This window comes from Austrofundulus limnaeus, unplaced genomic scaffold (assembly GCF_001266775.1).
Source record: "Austrofundulus limnaeus strain Quisiro unplaced genomic scaffold, Austrofundulus_limnaeus-1.0 Scaffold258, whole genome shotgun sequence".
Lineage (NCBI taxonomy): Eukaryota > Metazoa > Chordata > Actinopteri > Cyprinodontiformes > Rivulidae > Austrofundulus > Austrofundulus limnaeus.
The window spans coordinates 690,117-712,557 of record NW_013952660.1 but is presented as its reverse complement, the minus strand read 5'-3'; the positions used below and the strand labels follow the sequence as shown (position 1 = coordinate 712,557).

General features: G+C 39.1%; 1 protein-coding gene across 1 annotated transcript in view; it reads right to left on the bottom strand.

The window, feature by feature from the left end:
- The window catches only part of LOC106526084 (disabled homolog 2-interacting protein), a 176,237-nt gene that overhangs the window by 34,917 nt on the left and 118,879 nt on the right, over positions 1 to 22,441 (bottom strand). Inside the window, exons 5-7 of the mRNA XM_014020565.1 lie at positions 13,129 to 13,282; positions 11,632 to 11,730; positions 8,112 to 8,713 (exon numbers count right to left, since the gene is read on the bottom strand). Coding sequence (XP_013876019.1) covers positions 8,112 to 8,713; positions 11,632 to 11,730; positions 13,129 to 13,282 — 855 coding nt within the window. The remainder of the gene's footprint in view (positions 1 to 8,111; positions 8,714 to 11,631; positions 11,731 to 13,128; positions 13,283 to 22,441) is intronic.

Genomic DNA, 22,441 nt, shown 5'->3' with positions numbered 1-22,441 from the left:
ATGCTAAGCTTGCTAACTGTTCCACCCTCTGACTGCTGCAGGGGCGTGTCTTAGAGAGAGGCTTTTATACCAGAACACAGCCGCTGTGACGAAACTGTGGAGAAGACACGTCACAGAGGAGAGCCATTAACCAAAATGCAAATTAGCCTGCAGTACCACTGCTCTACCCATATGAGCAGTAAAGATGTTTTTAGACCAAATGTTACAGATTTGAACAAATACGCACAAAAACATCAAAATTAGCACAGAAACAGTACTATGTAACATTTTAGACACATTCTACACAGTTTATCAGCTAAAAAAGTTAATTTTAGGGTAAGTTACTCTTTAAAAACAAACCTCAGCCCTCTTTAGTTTGGATAATAACAGTGATCTGTTCAAGTGATCAAACCAACATGTGAAATATGATGAACAGGATGTACGAAACTGTGAAACTGTTCAGGAGAAGGCCTGGTTTAATCCCAGCATCCCCCTCCATCTGCTGAAATGTCTTTGGGCCAGACATTGAACCCCTGAATCAGTGAGTGTTTGTCTGGATGTGACTTGTGGTGAAAAAGCTCTTCGAGGGGTCAGTCTGTGCTTCATAAATTATATCTTTTTTACATTTTATACCTGTTTCTAGTTTTTCCTTCAGACATCCTACTATTGCTTGTCCAATTATCAGCAGAATAAAAAAAAACCATAATTTTTGTTATTTAAAGAAAATGAAATATAATTTAGGCTATCTTTATTGGCCTTACATAATTGTAATTCTTTTATCTTTTATTGGAAGACAATAATCTGTTAAAGACTTTTGTTCTGGTTTCATCTGATCTCTGAAGCGGTTTGAAGGATTAAGATTGTAAAACAATGTTAGTGCACACAGGTGACAAATGTTAACCTGTCCTCTCAGGGCAAACTAGGGTTGGACGATATTGGCAAAAATATTTAACCATGATTAATCGTTGGATTTAGCCAATAACGATAACGATTAGTAGAAGACACACTTGCATGTTTTCGACTCTAAATCAGTTAACCTGTGTTCTAAAATTATATGTAAACTTCTTTGTTTTAACAGGCTAAAATAGCAAGCTGTGAACTGAAACCTACCTGTTAAAAATATCCCATAGGCTCACATGCCCGCTTGATAGTGTACACAAAAAACACATAGTCATGTGGAACTAACTGCAGTAATAGCAAATATTAATTTTTGACAGTTTTTCCTGCTGATTCATTGCACACAGTATGATTTTGCCCAACCCTAGTGCAAACAGATGTTATTCAACATGGAATTAAATTTCTTTTTTTTTCTTAGAACAGAAACAGGAAACATGTAACTGTAAGGTTAAATCCTGTTGCTCCGTAATCTATCATAGAACAATCTCTGAAACAATGATGCACCAGTTTAAAGATATGATGAACATATTTCATCCACACTGACGTGTTGTCTCCTTTAACACAGTTACTAAGAAGTTAATGCAAAGCCTCGCCTCCACCTAATACTGTGATCCAAATAATAAAAGATCTGCTGACCTGAACACAGCAGCATGAAACAAAACTGTTGGGACAGCATCAAGCTCAAAATAAATCTCTCTAAGTGACCAAAAAACTGCATAGTTTACTATTAAAGAAATTTATAAGTCATGTTAGATACTAATTTTAAAAGCACTACACCATTTTCATAGTTTTCTTTTTTAAGTAATGACTTTTATAATCCATTGTTTGGCTATTGTTATGTCTTGATTAATATAGTTTAGATACATGCCTGAAACACAATCACAACACATAAAAAACAATTAATCAAACATAAGTACAGTTTTTTTTGTCTGAGTGTCTGCGATTCAGCTGTAGGCCTGTAGTGGGCGTACCAGGCACTGAAGAGCCATATATTTATACGCCGGGACTTCCGGTTTTCATTCAGCGTTGGTTTCATGACTGAACGAACAGCATTAAACCTCCGTTCACTCCAGTCACTGGTGTTGTATGGTTCCATTCTCTTCACATTTTAATCTATTCAATATTTATTAGGGCTGTGTATTGGCAAGAATTTGGCGATACGATACATATCATAACAGAGGAGTCACGATACGATATATCCCGATATATTGCGATACTGTAAGCAAGGCAATATATTGCGATATATTGCGATTTTTTTTGTCCAAAAATTCTATTACATAAAAACCTCTTACTGAAAAAAAAGAAAAGCTAATGTTTACTTACAATACTAATGCTACCCTTCTTCTCTGGCGCTCAAGAGGTAGAGGAGCCAAATGGCTGGCTCACTGCTGCCAACTAGTGGTCAGAGGCTGAACTACCACATAAAAATTAACTGTTGGCAAGAAGGTTGACATTTTAAACCTAAATTAAAAATTGATACAGGGCTTTAGAATATCGGGAAATGAAATATCGTGATATTTCAGTGTATCGATATTTTCTTACACCCCTAATATTTATGTGGTTTCGTCTCAGTTTCAGTTAATGAACACTAAATTTTCTTACACTACTGTAAATACCAAAGTGCATCATACTGTAATGTATTTCTGTTAGTAAAAGCTCAGTGTGCTGCCCAGTACCCATCATTCTGATTGTTTGCTGATCCATTCAGTGGTACATAACTAATAATTAAAAACAAACAAACAAATAAATCAAAAGAAGAAATTTAATCACAGTTTGCATCTTTTTGAAAATGAACCCATTTTGCTTGTTTGTCTCTGCTGCTGATGGCAGAGTTGAAGACGTTACTGAAAGTCTTGTTCTAACAGGAAAACAACTCTTCAGTTTGCTGGAATCAGTTTCCTGTTGAAAGTCTGAAGACTCCCCACCCGCTCCCTGTGAAGCAGGACGGATAGTTTACCTTCAGCAGCAGTGAAACGATACAACAAGCAGACCCCCTCCGACACCCACGGCAATTTATCAAAAGAAAAATTCCTTCCCACAGTGTGTGGGGCCAAGAGGCTCTGCAGCGGAATCAGAATGTAATCTATCAGAGGGCAGAGGCGACGAGGAGGCCGGATCAATATCACCGAGAATCCAAGAGAGAGAAAGTTTTCCGATTAAAGGAGAGAGAACAACACAAGTTAAGCTTTGGAGAGCTTCTAATGGTGCTGTCACGGTTTGAGGATGTAGCTGTGCATCCCAGGGACAGCATGAAGGCACAGAAAATCTAATGAATACGTGATTTCGTTTAAAACTCAAAGCAGATTAACAGAAAGCAGGTGGATTAATTCTCCTAAAACCGGTGCTTACATCTTAGCAAACGACCTGCTGTCAACGAACGGGAGTCTTAAAGGGGCAATATAATGTGTTTCTCAGGCATATATTTAAATACTATACCATAATAAAGTATCTATGTCACCTTTAGTTGTTATTAAAATGCTGTTTTTATGTTTAAATAGAAAATAAAATTATCTTCTCATAACTTCCTCTTCTAAACGCCTTGAAATTGGCCTCTGTCTCTTTAAGAACCTGGTGCGTGGGGGCGCTATGGTGCAGTTTACTTGGCTTCTGAAAATACATTTCCTCAAAGGTATTTTTAATCTGAAAAGAGCTTCACTGAGTGAGAACTAATGTTGAGAGCTCAGCAGACAGTTAAGTTTCACTTTCACTTTTACCCGAGAGCCTGCAGGAGTCATGGGCGGGGTGTGTGGGGAGAGTGGAGGTGGGGCGCTCCTCGATGAGGAGAGAAGGGGTTATCTGTGGAATCAAAGTGGGCGTGTCTAAAGCATAAACACTGTGGGCTACGAGATCTACATAACGGTATCCTTAGATCCTGCTTGATCTCTTTACAGCCTGACCCTGACCCCAACACTAAGGTTAACCAGGAGAAATGTGACCCCAGTAGGGTTCTCCAGAAAAAGTGGTGCAGTACAGTAACGCCCCTTTTGTTCTTGTCCAATGAGGTGGTGCCGTATGATATTGCCCCTTTTTTGCTTGTCCAGTCAGGTGTGTCCCTTTAACAAAGTCCGTCAAATCAGGTGTGTCGCTTTAGAATCGCTTTTCGTTGTGACGCCCACTCGTCCGCAGAGACCCCTACTTGGATGAGGAAGTTCGGCTTAAAGACACGTCCCAGAGGCGTTTCTGGTCCCCACCTGTCGTTTTGCTCCTCAGCATGACTTCCTAAAAACACTGCAGGATTTCTCAAACATGCATGAATGAGTCAGAGCAAGGCTTTGGGCATGTTTTTTATGAGAGTATAACATTATAACATGATATAAAACTCAAAAAAGTTGATTTTACATGATATTGACCCTTTAAGTTTCTGTTTGTGCTGCACATCAGTAAAAACCCCTCTGCACAGAAATCTGACCTCGAGATGAAATGAAGCATGAAAAAGAGACGATCGGAGGCAGAAAGTGTTCAGACAAGGAAAGCAAACTGAGCGTGAGACACAGCAGCGCTGCAATTACTGAGATAAAAATGACAAATGAAAAAAACCAAACAGTAATTTAGAACCGCTGCATGCTACAGACCGTTACAACAAGCCTGTCGTCTCATCCAGACACGACACATGGAACAGAATAAACATGAGCGTTTAGGATCGCAGCTCTGCTGAAGTGAGCTATGGTTCTGTCACATCTCTGCATCTGAGCCCGATGCTGTTTTTAACTTTTCAGTTTGACTCAGGCCTGGATTCTTACAGAATATCTCATCAGTACTAAGGAGAGGATAATTACAAAAGCTCTAATAAAAAAAAATAAATAAATAAACGACTTACAGGAAGTAATCACTGCTGGAGAGAACTGCTTTAATCCTAAAAATAACTTGACAGGTTTTACACCGTGTCCAAGTTGGATGAACATAAAAAAGCTTCATCATTAAAATGTGAAAGCTGAAAAATATAAATATAAACCGACTGTGCAGCAGTGAATGATCCTTTTTAGGTCTCTGATATTTTTGGATCTGTTCATGTTGCTTTGAGCTGTCTGCTGCATCATGATGTCTGATTTAAAAATAACACTTCAGAAGGAAAGGAAGCTGCACCAGGTACACGTCACCAGCTTCACACCAACATTTCTGTTAATGGAGGGAATTAAATGGTAACAATGAAACATTTAACCTCCTCTGAGGAAAGCCACGTCGATCAGCGATGAGCCGTGTTTCTAGTACGCTGCATACATGTCTCTGTTTAAGCAACAATCGCTCATTATTCTGCCGAGTTGACAGAAAGTCAAAGGAAGTTTCAAACTCTACTGAGAGATACTGTCAGGAAAACTCAAGTGAGTCACCAGAAACTGTCGAGGTGCTGATGTAAGATCTGAATAAAGGCTGTCATCGTGAAGCCTCGCTTAGTCTGTCAGTCTTATGGGACTTCTTAAAGACATGAAAGTGGCATCTTTTTCAATAAAACATTGTATGAAGTGTATGAATAAATAATCTTAAAAGAAAATAATCAGGCTTCACTTGTCCAAGAGACAAGGATCAACAGTATTCATGCAGAAAAACCTTTTCACAGCCAAGAGATCGTTTAACTACTTTTGTAACTGTGAAGTAGATGGATGGATGGATGGATGGATGGATGGATGGATGGATGGATGGATGGATGAATGGATGATGGATGGATGGATGATGGATGGATGGATGGATGGATGGATGATGGATGGATGGATGGATGGATGGATGGATGGATGGATGCTAGGGCTAAGAAAAAAATCAATAACAATACACAGTATATCACAATGGACCTGCAATCAATATCAATGGAATATTTGTCCCATAGAATGTTGGTAAATTCACTGAACTCTGATCCAGAACCGCACAGTATTCTGGGAGATGTAGGCAGAGAAAAGGCTTTAGCCGCTCTAGCTCTCACATCCCAGCTAAGCAAGGCTGGCGGTATCAACTTAGGGTGTTTTCACACCTGATAGTCTAACAGTTTCTTACTGCCGACTCGTCACATATCGAGGCTTTTCCAAGGTTCCCTCTGCGTCTTATTTTGACACTTTGGGTACACCTGTCACATCAGTTTTTGACGCACCAGGTGTTTCCAGGTTATCTCAGTGTCCGGGTTTGACATGGTATGATCAAAATATAGGGGTCTTTGACTTGGGGTCTGTGGTTAATATTAGGGAGCATGGTCCATGGTTAATTTTAGGTAGTGGGGTCAGGGATGTCTAAGGAGGATATTAGGTAATTTTAGGCTTTGGGACACGTAGTTCACGTGAATTTCCTACACTTTCTAAAAATGGTTAATTTTAGGTACTAGGGTCAGGGACAGGATGTTTTGAGTGAATAAGGGTAATTTTAGGCTTTAGGACAATAGTTTTGGTGCATTTTCTACACTTTCTGAAATTATGACAACGGATTACGCCCCATCTCGTCAATAACTGACGTGAGAGGGGTACCCGACGCATCAAAATTAGAGGGAACCTTGGAAAAGCGTCAATATGTGACGACTTGGGAGTGAGAATGGGTTGGATAGTCTGGCAAACTCGGTTCAATTTGGGAGCAAAATTGCAACATCTGTGTCATACTTTGTCAAATGAACCAAACCCTTTGAGCTGCCCCCCTCCCCCAACTTGTGGTGGCACTGCACCAAGAACCAGTGAAGGAATCAACTCGAAAACCTCTGAAGAAGACACTGATCGCAACTTCTTTCTTCATAAAATGTGGAATGACGTCAGATCTTAGTGGTTGTGGGATTTCTCTTTTGTCTCTATGTGAAATACAAACACTCCTCAGTGGGCTCAGCATGAGAGAAAGATGAGGCGGAGCCACGGAGAATGTTGTTTTTCACACTGAGACGACTCCGTTTGAGGCGACATGCACTGAGCAGGAGCACATCCAACTTCATAGCAGTGATGTCCGCTTCATACAGACGTCCAGCAAAGTAACTTTATTACTATTATTACCCAGAATGCCCTGCGTTATAGTCCGCTTCCTGCATTTAGAGTGGTCTCTGGTCCACTTGGCAATCACATATGCATTCAAACCACAGCAGAGCTGAGACCAAGGTTTGCAGGTGGACCAGAGTTCTAATTCAAGCCAGAACAAAGTTGGACTATGCTCTTTGGTAAGCTGCAGCAACCTGTTGAGTAACATGCGCAGCAGCAGCTTCATGTGTCGCCATTGTGCCTGCATCACATTAGCCTGGCCCTTGCCTTCCTACGCAGTTCTGCTCCATTCTAGTTTCCCTTCACTGCTCCATCTGGAATTTCTCCCATAGACAAGGATTTCGTAGCCGAACCAATCAGAGAACAGAACGTCAATTTTCTGCGCAATGTCAGCTTGTAGTTTATTTTACCTGGGCCAATCAGCAAACAGAAGGTGGAGTTTTGAATGACGTCGATTTTCTGCGCATTGTCTGCTAGTTAGTTTAGCATACGGCAGTGGAGGATGTGAATAAATCCAGTCCGTGTTGATAAGGCTTCCAAATTAAATTAAATTTGTCTGACAAAGCAGCAGCTCTCATTTACAGTCGTCTCATTTGGCTCAGTGCTTCTCTCCTCTCAGTAGGGTTGTTTATAGTGCACGCGACTTCCGATTAGCTTCTTAGCTTAAGCCTGCTTCACAGCGACACTTCAGCAGAGGCCACGCCTCCAGCAAGAATCGCATCTCTATAGCCGTGAGTCCAGACCCTCTGTACAAAGCAAAGTGAAGGACAAGGGTCTGGTTTTTACCAGGCTAGCATCACATAAAAAACATTTTAAAAAAGGACGTGGAGTGAAAGGAGTAAATAAGTGCTACAGCTCAAGAGGAAAATGTGGATAAAAGAGGAAATGTGATGTCACCAGTTTGGCAGGGTGGATCATATGTTTTCCTCCTGGTCCTCATCTCAAAACAAAAAAAAACTAATTAATTATTATATCACCTGATATGAAACATATCCTGATACGTTTTTCAGCCATATTGCCCACCCCTAATGGATACAGTAGCGCTGATACAGGAGTCTACTTGTATTTGCAGACAGTTTAATCCATCACTATGCTGTGTAGTGGCACAAGAGGAACATGTCGGGGATTATCTAGAGCTAAAAGTGGAATAGTGGTCAGTGTAACAGGATGAAATCACCTGTGCGCCTGCTCTTTGTCTGCTCAGTATTGCAGCTGTGGGAGGTCAGCAGTTCAGCAGAGGAGCAGCAGCCGTGGAGGAACGGTTAACCTCACAGACTCATAGAAAAGTAATAACGAGCTAACACTGTTCTGTTTCTCTGAGCAGCATAAATTAAAGCGGCACCACTGACCTTGGCCTTCCCCGTGCTCTGCAGGATGTGCACCAGCGCGCACGCCATCTCCTCCTTGTTCTTGACGCTGATTCCTGGTTCGAGCACGGAGCACAGCAGCATGTAGTTGTTGGTGGTGTACTCCGCAAACTCCTTGTACATCTCCATCGGGAGGATGCTCATGCTCTGATAGCGGGCCTTGATCCTGATCATGGGGCCGGATGTTTTCCCCTTGGGGGGGTTGGGCGTGCTCAGCGGGTACCATTTCTCCACAAACTGCCGTCCAGTGACAGCTGCCACCGGGATGATGACAAGTCCAATGTAGTTGTTTTTGTCCTTCTTTTTCTTCTTATCTGTGTCCTTGTAGAGGTGTGCCGTGATGCTCCTGACAGCAGGAAGATTACTGAACTCAAAGTGCTCCCCCCAAAACACATTATCAGTCTTTAGCTTACAAGTGGTGCGAGCGTACAACGAGTCATCCAGGCAAAGTTCACAGAAGTATTTCTTTTTGGCTGGCAGGTCCTTGGCTTCGATGAGCCACAGCCTCAGCAGGTTTTCCACCCGACGACTGTTGTCCTGCGCACAGAGAGGAAGAGGATGCGTTATTTCACCAGAACAATACAACGGGAACAGTTTTGAAAACTTTGAATAAAAAAAAAAAAAATAAAAATAAAAACCACATTCTGATTTTGTTCCTTTAGAACACAGATGGGTATCTGGGGGCACTCGAAGCATCTCTTAGAACCTAAGAGCTGCAATGAGTGTTGAAATAATTAAATAACTACTTTTTTAGGAGGTAGACAAACCTACGTGTTTAGTCTGCTTACAGATGCTGTCTGGCATGAAGGACTTTTACACACAGGTGCTGGTCATAAAATTAGAATATCATTAATAAGTTGATTTATTTCAGTAGTTCCATTCAAAGAGTGAAACTTGTACATTATATTCATTCATTACACACAGATTGATGTTTCAAATGTTTATTTCTTTTAATTTTGATGATTATAAATGACAACTAAAGAAAAAACCCAAATTCAGTATCTCAGAAAATTAGAATCTTGTGAAAAGGTTCAGTATTGAAGACACCTGGTGCCACACTCTAATCAGCTAATTAACTCAAAACACCTGCAAAGGCCTTTAAACGCTCTCTCAGTCTGTAGGCTGCACACTGTCTGTGTGTAATGAATGAATATAATATATGAGTTTCACTTTTTGAATGGAATTACTGAAAGAAATCAACTTTTTTATGGTATTTTAATTTTATGACCAGCAGCTGTAAGTCACCACAACAACATGTTGCACAAAGCTAAATATGAGAAGTTTATTAAAGTCGGAAGTACATAAACAAAAGTAACTTTTTTAGCAGAACAACCACACGGGAGTCTGGACTTTTTATGCCATTACACTAACGCTTGCTAAAGTAAGTATTTATTTTTTATTTGATTCAGACCTTTTATATTCATATTTATTAAACAAAAGAGCAACTGTTACACATGCACGTGAGCAAGAGCTCTGTTAACTTACTGCACTGTGTGTTGGTTTAACATATATTATATATATAAGATCTTTAAAATGGCAGTTTAAGTATATTTAGTTAAATATTCAGCGTTATGTGGCCCTCTCTTAGTGTCAACAAAAAATGATGGCCCCTTCCATCATTTAAGTTATCCATCCCCGATTTAGACACTACACTCTTTATTACATCCATAATTTGTTTTGACAAGAGTTTGATGTATTTTTATCCCATCATCTTGATTTCTTCAACAAAGCACCTCTTTGTAGAGAGGAGCTAATAATAACAATGTTAAAATAAAACTGACAAAGAGACCTTTCAGTGTCTCAAATCGCTCTTGGTGAGAATCACAAAACAAAAGTCTGAAGACAAACTTAGTTTGATGCAGTAAAAATAAGCTTATTTCTCATCGTTTTGCCACTTTTTTCTTATAAACTCCTCTTTAAGCAGTGTCCACTTTTACAACCTTTTAGGGTAGTCAGAGGTTTTCACAGACTGCATTGGTTTGGGTTGTTTCTAACTGGGTGAAATGACCTGAAAGTCTTCAGAAGCAAAGAGTAGAAGACGTTCAATTCTGTGTCAGCGCTGATCAAAGAAGCCTCCACGTTTCTCCTCAACAGATTTGTTTTGTGTGTCGTGAAAAGACCTGAGACAAACTCTGAGGAAGTTTCAAGAGTATTAAAAAGAATCAGAAGCGTAAAATTAAAACCTAGAATTCCTTGAAGGATTGCATATTTCCAGAGTTTTAACCAAAAACCTCTGATGACACCGAGTGACGAATCAACACAGAAAAATACTGAACTGAAAAAATAACAGAAAAACAAACCATAACTGGTGGTGTGAAGGAAAATAAAATTGTTGTCCATGTATTTATACATTGACAGTGTTTCAGCAATGTTTTACTAATAAAACATACGGCATATGTATTGTCATGTTATTCTGAATTGTTTTAACTTCAACCCCGGATTTACACTACATGCGACTCTGCTCTGCTGCGCTGCGGTGCGCAGTTCGCAGCTGTTCCAGTTTATACAGACTCCGCTCCGCTCAGGGGCGACACACAGAGGAGGGAGCGTGTGCAGGAAGGAGATTGTGCAATAAATCCAGTGATAAATGTGGAAGTCAGCAAAAAAATAATTAATCCTGTAAAAGACGAACTCCAAACAACTGAAAGCATCTATGGTTGAAACTGTACCATTGTCGTCTTTCTGATTTCACAATAAAATCCACGTGTGTGTACACACGTGCTTCATGCTACAGTGGTTTGGGACATAATGAGAAAATTATTTATTTAACATAATCAGCATTAGATAAAAAGTTATTTACATGTAAGAAAAAATGATTTTATTCTGTTTATCTTTCAAGAAAACAAACCGGAAACAGGTGGCAAAATAGGATTGGATCTAATTTTGCCGGATCGCCGTCCGCTCATCACCGTTGTGCAGAGCCAGTGTAAATACTCTCATTGATTAGAATAATTAGGTATTTGCTGCAGAGATCAGACCGGAGCGGAGCGGAGCCGAACCGCATGCAGTGTAAATTGGTGGTAAGTTTCCAGTAGGGCACCTTTAATGTGTCTAAGTGTGTTTAAGGTGCTCTTCTTTGTTTGAGAACAACAGAACAGGATTTTAACTGAAACTAGGAATATTTGCTGCTCGGATAAGAACCATTCCTTGCATGTCAAACAGGAACTGGTTTTGGACTGGTTTCCACTGGAAGAGTATGAAAGATGCTTCACTGTGTCTGCAGACTCAACTTGTATTGCTGTATGCATGTTGACTCTCATTTCATTGCAACAAAATTACTCAGAGACCATTTGTAGTGAAGAACTTTTTTGATCATGTATTTCTGCACTTTGTTTAACAGATATGAAGTTTTTTTCCACCACAGTGGCACTGACGTCCTAAACTGGAAACTGTGAGTCCAGTTTGAGAACCACCTGGTCCCTGGCCCAGTCCAGACCCTCCTGTCTAACACTCACCTTGTTTGGCTGCACGGCTCTCCTCAGGTTCTCCATCCATTTGTCTCGTTCTGCTGCTGAACGACAGGAGAAACACTTGCTTCCTGTGGAGGTGGTGACCTGCAGCGGAGACGCAGACAGAAGAACAATCTCCAGTAGAAGCACAGATTTTCATTAAACTCAACACTCAAATCTCAGTCTGTGAAGAATCCTAAACTCTGAGCATGTGAGGAGATAAAAATGATCAAATGATGCTGATGAACAGAGATAAGAAAGAATATTGTTGAACACTGTAGAAAATATTTGGTAACCTCTCATCGAAAGATTGGTTAATTCATTTATGCTAATGTGTATAAATTCAATTCTTTTAATAATCAGAGGGATTGAATTTAAAAACTGCCTGTCAGCTCAACCAGTTAATTTTACATGTTGATTTAGGTTCTACAGACAGAAAACATGCAGAATACCTGACTCATGTTGGACTTTATCCTAATAATCTCACTCAAATGAGTTGATCTTTTGATGTTTAAATAATTTTCAGTGAAAATAAAGGTTTGGCGTAACTCTCAGTCACAAATGAAGCAAACTAATAAATGTTGTGAAGGGTTTTAGTGCTTTTACTCCTGTGATGTGTGCAGTGAACAGAGATCAGCTGTCAGCACAGCTCTTCTACACCATTAGTGACTAATATACGTGTGTGTGTGTGTGTGTGTTTGGGGGGGGGGGGGGGGGGGTCTCTGTTGGGTGTCAAAGCTAACAGATAAACAGTTTAACTACAGGGTGTAAGTTAAAACAAAGATGCTATCAGAACCGGCCCAGTTTATTCTACAGACACAGGGAAGGATTCCAATTAAAACTGCTTTTATAAACAGTTGCTTCAGATGAAAAACAGCAGGAAACTCTGACCCCAGATCAGGTCTTAGTCTCAGTAACAGGAGGTCTGAACTGGTTTTTGTTCTATTATTTTACGGAAAAGTTGTTTCTCACAGCACAACATATTTTAAATCTCTAAACAAGTGGTTTTGCCACATTCACAAAACATTAAAAAAGCAATAAAAACATTTATATGTTGATTTCAGACACAGTTTTGCCTGATAACTCGTGAAATGTAAAACACAAATACTTTGAAGTGTTATTCTTTTACTGTGGGAACCATCTGTAAATAAAATCAGCTGTTTCTGTTCAAACGAAAAGGGTTTGAAACCCTTCTGAGTGTTGGAGGAGTGGCTCTTCTTGTCTAAGCCATAAACATATTAAACTAACAGACTAAGTATTCCCACATTCTCTTGTTGTTGTAAACTGAAGCCAGCAGGAACCAATTTACAGAAGCTGCCCTGTCTGCACACTGTGGGGCTTTTAGCCTAGCCTACTCCACTGATCATGATCAGGAGGTCCTGTTCTGGCCTCAACATCTGGGGTCCAGTCTGAGGTCTACTTGTTATTTACAGTCAGTGGTCTCACCTCAACATCTGGGGTCCCGTCTGAGGTCAACTTGTTATTTACAGTCAGTGGTCTCACCTCAAAGCAGTAGTCCTGTCCCAGGATGCTGCTGTGCACAGGTTTGATGATGACCTCATCCTCCATACTTAGGTCAAGAGCTTCCACAGCACTGCTGGGGCTGAGCAAAGACTCATGGGAACGAGACTCCTTCAGCCTGGGCATCAGATGAGACCTGAGAGAGGACAAGAGGAAGAGGAAATATGAAAGAAGATGAGATCAGTGAGAAGAACAGGGGAAGTTGAGGTCTGAGTCAGCTTGCAGACTGAGAAGAAGGAACACACATTTCGCATCAGTTCACATTCATAACGAGTGTGAACACTGAGGAAGAAGATGATGAAGGTAGAACACTGGAAGTTAATGAGCTCACAACAGGATTGTTTACTAACACGTCGATGCATCCAGTCTGTTTACAAACACATGTTGATAGAGTCATTTTGTTTACTAACACAAGTTGATACAGTCTGTTTACTAACACATGTCGATGCATCCAGTCTGTTTACAAACACATGTTGATACAGTATGTTTACTAACACATGTTGATACAGTTTGTTTACCAACGCATGTTGATACAGTCAATATGTTTACTAACATATGTCGATACAGTCAATATGTTTACTAACACATGTTAATACAGTCAGTTTGTTTACTAACACATGTTAATACAGTCAGTTTGTTTACTAAAACATGATACAGTCAGTTTGTTTACTAACACATGTTGATACAGTCAGTTTGTTTACTAACACATGTTGATACAGTCAGTTTGTTTACTAATACATGTTGATACAGTCAGTTTGTTTACTAAAACATGATACAGTCAGTTTGTTTACTAAAACATGATACAGTCAGTTTGTTTACTAAAACATGATACAGTCAGTTTGTTTACTAACACATGTTGATACAGTCCATTTGTTTACTAACACATGTTAATACAGTCAGATTGTTTACTAACACATGTTGATACAGTCTGTTTACAAACATGTTGATACAGTCAGTTTGTTTAACATGTTGATAGTTTGTTTACTAACACATTGTGATGCATCCAGTTTATTTACCAACATGTGTTGATACAGTAATTTTGTATACAAACACATGCTGATACAGTAATTTTGTATACAAACACATGTTGATACAGTCAGTTTGTTTACAAACTCATGTTGATGCATCCAGTCTGTTTACAAACGTGTTGAAACAGTCACTATGTTTAACAACATGTTGATACAGTTTGTTTACAAACCTGCGTTGAAACAGTCAGTATGTTTAACATGTTGTTACAGTTTGTTTACCAACACATTGTGATGCATCCAGTTTATTTACCAACATGTGTTGATAAATTCAGATTATTTACCAACACGTTTTGATACAGTAATTTTGTTTACAAACACTCAATGCTTTAGTCTCAGGTGTTGATGACTAGAGGTGTAATGAGATCTCTTGGCTTGGGATTTAACAATATTAAAACTTTCAAAGTTTTCGCACTGAGCTGAAAAAAACTGAGCCACAAGACATTATCAGGTCAGCCTGACTATCTGGTGAAATTACAGCTAAGATGTCTTCACAGCTTTAAATGTTTGTGTGGCTGCAGTTCAAACACAAATGTCAGGTACAAAGACTAACGTGGTTTTGTTACTCAAGCCAAGTTGTGAAAGCAGCTTGTCCCGTCCCCCTATTGCCTCACACTGAGGCAGCAGCCGATGGGCTGCAGAACCGCCAGAGGCAGAAAATTCAAAACAAAGTTTCTGGTGAACTGAGTGAGAAGAAGAGTTTACAGCGGACAGATTGACACTGAGTCTGAGTATAACTGAGGAGGATTTTGGAACTTTTTTTTCAGGGAACTAAAGATCATTTCAGAAAAAAAAAAAAAAACCAAGACAGGAGATCAAATTCATAATTTTATTATGAGTTTATCGCCGCCTTTACAAAACTTCTAATTTGAGCTGGTAGACATTTTGTACAGCATTAAGTAGAAAAAAACCCACTATTTTTTGAATTAATTACTGTCAGGAGAAAAAAACCCCATCAAACTCTCAAAGACTAGCCTTGTTTGTGACACACAGGAGAAATATCTTCTGTCTCCTGACAGCTGGCTAGAGCTTTAACAGGATGCTGAGAAATCTTAGTGAACCTGGGTCATATTTTAAACAACAGGAAGTATTTCTACAGTTTAGCAGCTTTTGGGTTTAAATCCATTGGGAAGAGGGAAGTCTCCCTATATGATACACACAAGTTTGTATTTATATACTTATAAGAACATTAGATTGACTTCTATTCATTTCTGTAGCCTGAGCCTTATCATAAACACACACCCACCCCTCAACTCACTGCAGGTCTGGACATTTGTCACCAGATGTATCAGGAAGGATTCTTAAAAGGTAACAAAACCAGGTACACAAACACACATTCTACTGACAATCTCTGAAATAAGAGACAAGTAAGACCCCTTAAAGGCAGCTGTGGATATAAATTTCCAGTTTCTCAGAAATCCTGATGGTTTCCCAGCTCAGCTGCAGAAGAAGCTCTTCTCTGCTTCCTGATTGGCTGCTGGGGTACCGGGCAGAACAGAGTCAAATGAGTGAAACAAAGAGGATGGATGGGCTGCTGTGCTATGAACAGGAACTGTTGGATGTAAACCAATGACAGAGTATGACTGCTCATGTTTAAACTGACCGACTGTCTGGAAAAAAACAAACCAGGGTTCAAACTTTTTAATAAATCTTAAGTTTCAGACTTAAAATCCTGAAGATGTGGTGTGAAGAGAAACTGCAGCAGAAAAACAAATCTCTCTGTAAAGGTAAAACATGAAGATGGATTTATCTCTCAGCATCACTTATTAGAAAATAAGTAGTGTGAAAATTATAATTGGGTAAGACTGTGAGTGTGAAATGAGTAAATAATAATAATAATAATAATAATAATAATAAAAATAACAATAATAACAATAACAATAATAATAATTTGTATTAAAATATACTGTAACATGTAGTTTACAGTCAGTAATTCCTCCTTTCTGTGATGTTATTAGAGTTTTGGAGGTGAATCTTGTTGGTATAATTTCAGTGTCTGATTCTCAGTGGGAGTTAACCTCTGGAGATGACAGCGTTAAAAACAGAACCTCTTATTTCTCTGCTGTTGGCTTCCCTTCCCCCAACACCGTCAGACCGTCTGCTTTGTCCTTGAAAATCCTTCAGTTCTCCAGAACTACAAAAAGTCTTCCCCTCAGTCTGAGCTACCTGAGCTTATTGGGCAGAGTTCTGCTGCGGCCCATCTTTTTTATTATTCTGTTTTTCTCTCCCTCCTCTCTGGGCCACAAGTCAATCGCTCCTTCTTCTAAGTTTCATTCGGACTCCCTGAATATTTCAGATGTTGTCGGTGAGCCTCCTCTATGAGAGTTCAGAAACTACCTCTGACTTCAGTCGAAAAGCTCCACCTGAGAACGTCAGGCCCAAAGAAACACCAACATGATGTCAAAACATCAGGAGCTGTCAGAAAAAACACTACGAAACATTAGAGATTCATTGGTAAAAACAGTCATAGTGGCATAAAACTTTTTTTTTCAGTCTTACACACACACACACACACACACACGTTTGTTCTTCTATCCCCATGGGGACCTTGCATTGATTTTCATTAATTTACCAGTCATTTCTGTAGCCTAACCCTGACCTCTTACTCTAAACCTAACCTCACAGGTACATATCTGACCCTAAACCGAGCCTAAACTCAATTCACACCTTAGTCCTAACTCAAATCCCTAGCCCACCAATGGTATTTCTGCAAATGGGGACCGGGCTGTTGTCCCCATTAAAAAAAAGTGGGTCCTCACCCAGCTGTATGTACCAGGAAAACGGTCAAAAATCATCCCCAATAGGTAGCAAAAATATGTACACACACATCCTTGTACTTCTATCAAACTGAGGACTTTGTATTGACTTCCACACATTTTTGTAACCGCATTTTTGCCTAATATTTGTCCTAAACCTAACCTGAACCAACACTTTATTCACACCATACCTAAAAATAATTGCTGTGGAAGACAAGTTCTGCTCTGCAGATATTACACAGGTTTCTCCTTCATTTTCTTAAAATGATCCCACACTTTTGAGCTCCGTTGTCAGGTAGCCATGATACCAGAGCCTGTCTGTATAATGTCTTGTGACGTCCACGGCCTACCCCAGTTACCACTACTGTGCATGTGTGTCAAAGACAGAAAGGCAGATGTGGCAGTGGAAGGTGTCAAAGCAGTTTGGAGAGAAAAACAAAGTAAAGAACAACAACAACAAAAAGAAAACGATTAATCGATTATTAAATTAGTCATCGATTGTTTTAATAATTGATTAGTCGTCGATTAATCGATTAATCGTGACAGCTCTACATAATAGAGCGCAGTAGAACTGTAAAAATGTGAGGTCGGGGAAAATGTCCTCACTTCCCAAAAATGATCCTTATTTTATGGGTGTACAGCTTTTTCACTCCCGATACGATACCGATATTTCAGCTTTGAATATTGATTGATACCGATATCGACCTGATATGAATAAATCAGGCATACTTTTGTTAATTATTTGTAGTGTGGAATCTTAAACCGTCTTGATCAAGTCAAACAGTGAACAATAGTCAACAACAGTAGGAATGAGAAAGACTGGTTTCGTATTAATCAATGGGTTACATATTTTTAACTTAAACGTAGAGTACTGTACAATTAAATAAAATATAAAAAACAATAAAACAGAAAACCATGAAAAAATATCTCAATAAATTCATTAAAATGTAAAATAAATATTCAAGGTCACTTAAGTTATTTATGGTGGATCTAGAAGCTGCTGGACATTCTGAGCGGACTAGAATGGACTGCTTGTGGCATGGCGATATCAGAGTTTGTAGATGCAGGCTGACATAATCTGATATTAATTTGTTGGCTGATATCAGACTGATATCTGATATCGATATCAGCTCAGGACACCCCGACTTACTTTACTGGTTAAAAACATAATCGGTCCTCACTCTGTAGCAGAACACATGATTTTCACACAAGGGTTGCACTTTTACAGCTCAAATCTCTGAGACTCTCTAATCAGGTGCTCTTAGCACAGCCGAAGGCTAAACTAAACCGTGGAGGGGATCGGGCTTTTTCTGCGGTGGCCCCCAGACTCTGGAACAACTTGCCTCTTGAGATTCGTACCGCGAAGTCTGTTCAGTCTTTTAAATCCTGCTTGAAGTTGAAAAATCACTTTTTTCTCACTGACTTTTATTTCAAGTTTAGTTTGAGTTACATCAGAAATTTGGAATTGTGTATTTTATCTGTTTTAGCCTTTTTTATTCTTTTCGTGATTTTCATTGTATTGAATTGTAGGTTTTATTCCCTCCTTGTGAAGCACAACTTTTTAAATGTGTAATATAAATAAAGTGATTGATTGATTGATTGATTGATTGATTGATTACTTTTTAAATGTGTAATATAAATAAACTGATTGATTGATTGATTGATTGATTGATTGATTGATTGATTGATTGATTGATTGATTGATTGATTTAACCTTCTGCTGAAGTAGAGGTCATGTAACATCTACTCTCCCTATAAAAGAAGAAGCAGTAATATTTAGTAAAAAAAGAAACTGTCAGCTGTTGCAATGCTTTTAAAAATATTTAGTTTTTACATTTTTCTATAAAGTTCTCAGTGTTTTCCTTCTTTTCTCTAATTTAAAAAAATCTATAGAGTTGCTGCATCATAGATACTTTGGCAAATAATTAGTTCCTCATTGACGAACCTCAGCTGCTGTGGTTTGTCTCTGCTGGGACTTTGAGATTTTCCTCTTAATATTCCTGGTTTCATCCTGACAAAATAAAACAAAACAAAAAACAAGAAGTACTGTCACAGACTGCCCCACAATGTGGATTATTCAGACAAAAATCAACACGTTAAACTAAGAGCCGATGTGTCTGAATGTTTACAGGCTGTTCTGCAGATGATTATTAGTTAAAACAACAAAGATGACTCAGCAGCTTCCTGCAAATCTGACTTGTACACAAGGAACATGTTAAGTAAAGTTGTGATTACACAAAATTTTAAAAATGACTTGTGCTCAGTTTAACCAGTTAGTTAGTGACAGACTTGTAAACAGATCAACACTTCTAATGGATTCATAGGTGGATGAACAATTTATTTAACATGAAAATAGACACCTGACCTATAAAACACTAGGGGTGTAAGAAAATGTCGATACACTGAAATATCGCAATATTTCATTTCGCGATACTGTATCGATATTCTAAAGCCCTGTATCGATTTTTAATTAAGTTTTAAAATGTCAACCTTCTTGCCAACCGTTCATTTTTATGTTGTAGTTCAGCCTCTGACCACTAGTTGGCAGCAGTGAGCCAGCCATTTGGCTCCTCTACCTCTTGAGCGCCAGAGAGTAAGAGAGCATTAGCATTGTAAGTAAACATTAGCTTTTGTTTTTCTTTTTTTTTCAGTAAGAGGTTTTTATTTAATATAATTTTTGAACAAAAAAAAATCGCAATATATTGCCTTGCTTAAAGTATCCCAATATATCGGGATATATCGTATCGTGACCCCTCTGTTATGATATGCATCGTATCGCCAAATTCTTGCCAATACACAGCCCTATAAAACACAAACTGACTTAAAATGACAACATAAGCTGTTCGTGTTGTCCTCTCCTGGTTCAGAGGCAGGTTCTGCAGATTGAATCTGTACCTTTTAAAACAGCTTAAACACAAACAACACACGAATGTGACGAGAACACAAAGACCTGAACATGCAGTCGGGTTTAGTCTGGTACAGCTTGTGTTTCCAGCTGCAAGGTTCAGGATCTTTGTTGTTTGTGTTGTTGGTAAATTACAGTTCTGCTTGTTTCCTGACTGTTCTTAAATCTGATGTTTTTTTTTAATCTTACACAACTTCATAACATCCTGCTGAGTCAAAAGAACAAAAAGCTCAAAGTAAAACTGGTTGTGATGTGAAATGTGTTTGACTTGTTGATGTGTTTGTTCAGTAAAGTGCATTATTAAGAAGTAATTGCTGCGCCAGCCTTTGAGCAGAGAGCATATTGATTGTTGTTGTGAAATGGCATATAAACACTGAACAGGACTCATCATCCCTTTTCTTATTTTCAGCATCAAAACTACAAATCTCACGAGAAAAGAATCTGTTGTTTTAGGTTTAGTCGTCACATTCTGTTTTGGTCATTTAGTTAGTTGTTTTATTTGTTACGGAGAGGAAACAGAACAACAGAAAGACACTGTTATTAAAGATGAACACTACTTCATGAGCACTTAAACAGCTGCTGAAGTGAAACAAACCATGAAAGCACTGAAGTTTCAACCAAATGAATCAGGCTTGAGCAGAAACACGGCATCTGAGAGTCTATTCAGCTCGTCAGGAAGTCTAATTCTACACAGTGATGCTTCTAAAGATCTAATGTTCCACACCGGATCATCATCCCATTAAGTCCCTAACAGGAAGTGGAGTGCAGGATCCATTACTCCTCCTCTCTCTTCATACTCTCAGTCAGAAGTGAGTTTGTATTGAACCTCAGCAGCCTGTTTGTCTCACACTGAACTCATGCAGAGGGATGAATCCTACATTAGATTATCAGTCAATGAGGCGTTCAGATAAAATACGTCTTTGCAGGAAACCCACCTCGCCTTGCCTGGTCAGTCTGATGTGTAGAATTTTTACAAAAGTTCATTTATGACAGGAGCTGACAGGTAAATTAGAAAGTAGAGTAGATTTGAATCAGGAGGTGATTTCCTAACTTTCTATTGCATTTTTTTGTTTAAATAACCTTTTAAAGGAGACCAATTATGGGTCCTAGAAATTTTTATGGTATGTCTGTGGGCTATCCAGACCATGTTCCTTCAATTTAATGCACAAAATAATCCTCAGATAATAAAATTTCCCATTTTCTACTTCTGCCTGCTCTGACTTCTGTTCAGAAGAGCTGTTTATGTTAATGAGCTCTGTTGGTAACGCCCTCCAAAAATCTGTTGACATTAACTCCGCCCTCCAAAGCCAGCGTTTACGTTAGCATGGCTAATAATAGCAGAATCTCCGTTGTACAACCATATGAGACCCAGAGGCAGAGTCAGTCGCAGCTTCTTCTTTTTCCCTCTCCCTCCTCTGCTCTGCGCTCACTCTGCATGCTGTTACCAGAGCAGGGAGCAGCAGCAGTCAAAATACCTCAGAAACTCAAACAAATAGGATTTAACAAGGCTTTAATAAGCTAAACAATAGAGGTACATGAGAAAACATGTTCATAACGAATGAAAATAAATAATTAAATAGTGTCCAYGCCAGTCTCAAACCCTGGTCTCCCACTCTCTGGTCCAACACTCTACCCATTGCCCTATTGGAGGCTTGTTGTGAAATGAGCTGCACGTTACACAACAACAACCATGATGACTTTTTATACTGAGGAGGTTGAGCCTCACCCGGGGGTTGCTAGGTAAGGGGCTGAACACAGGTTCTGGTGGGTTGTTGTACGGCTTGTGACATCACAAAATGACGGAAGTATAAAACTTGTCGTTAATACACATTAAAAATACATTTACTTACAGTAAATATGCCCCTGGGTGCATTTTTTTGGTCCTAGGATTGTTTTTTTAAGAAGTACATACCCAAAGTTGAGTAAAAAAAAATTTAAAAAGTGAATTTTGAATATTAGGTCCCCTTTAACAACATCAGAACAAATGTATATAAGGATATTGCTGGTTTTGGTCTTGATGTACCACCTCAGGATTGCCTGTGGTGCTCTTCTGGCCCCTGCTCTTGTGTATTTTTACACACGTGGACCTAAAATTAATGTTCATTTCATGACCACAACTTATTTGTATTTAAATAGTCTGACATACTAAGTCATTAATCCTGGACAGTTTTAGACTTACACCTTTGAACTCTCAGTGCAGAGCAGAAATTCAGCCCACACGAAAGTCAGGGTCCATGGGCCAAATCTGGCCCTCGTTAACATCTTATCTGGCCCCAAAGGTAATTAGAAACATAAGTGGTGTATAATGATGCAATAAGAATGCTTAGGACCAAGATGGACTGTTGCAAGTCAGTTATTTGTTGGTGCCCTCACTTTATACGTTGCATTACGTGACGTAACCTGAACCGTTTTAGAATTGTAGTGAATTTGTGACATATAATTGTGATTTCTACATTTAATTTTACCTGTGTTTTAATTCATTGCTTATATGGACCTTTGTTGTTTCTTTAATCTCTCTCTTTCTCTCTTTCTCTCTCTCTCTTTCTCTCTCTCTCTCTCTCTCTCTCTCTCTCTCTCTCTCTCTCTCTCTCTCTCTCTCTCTCTCTCTC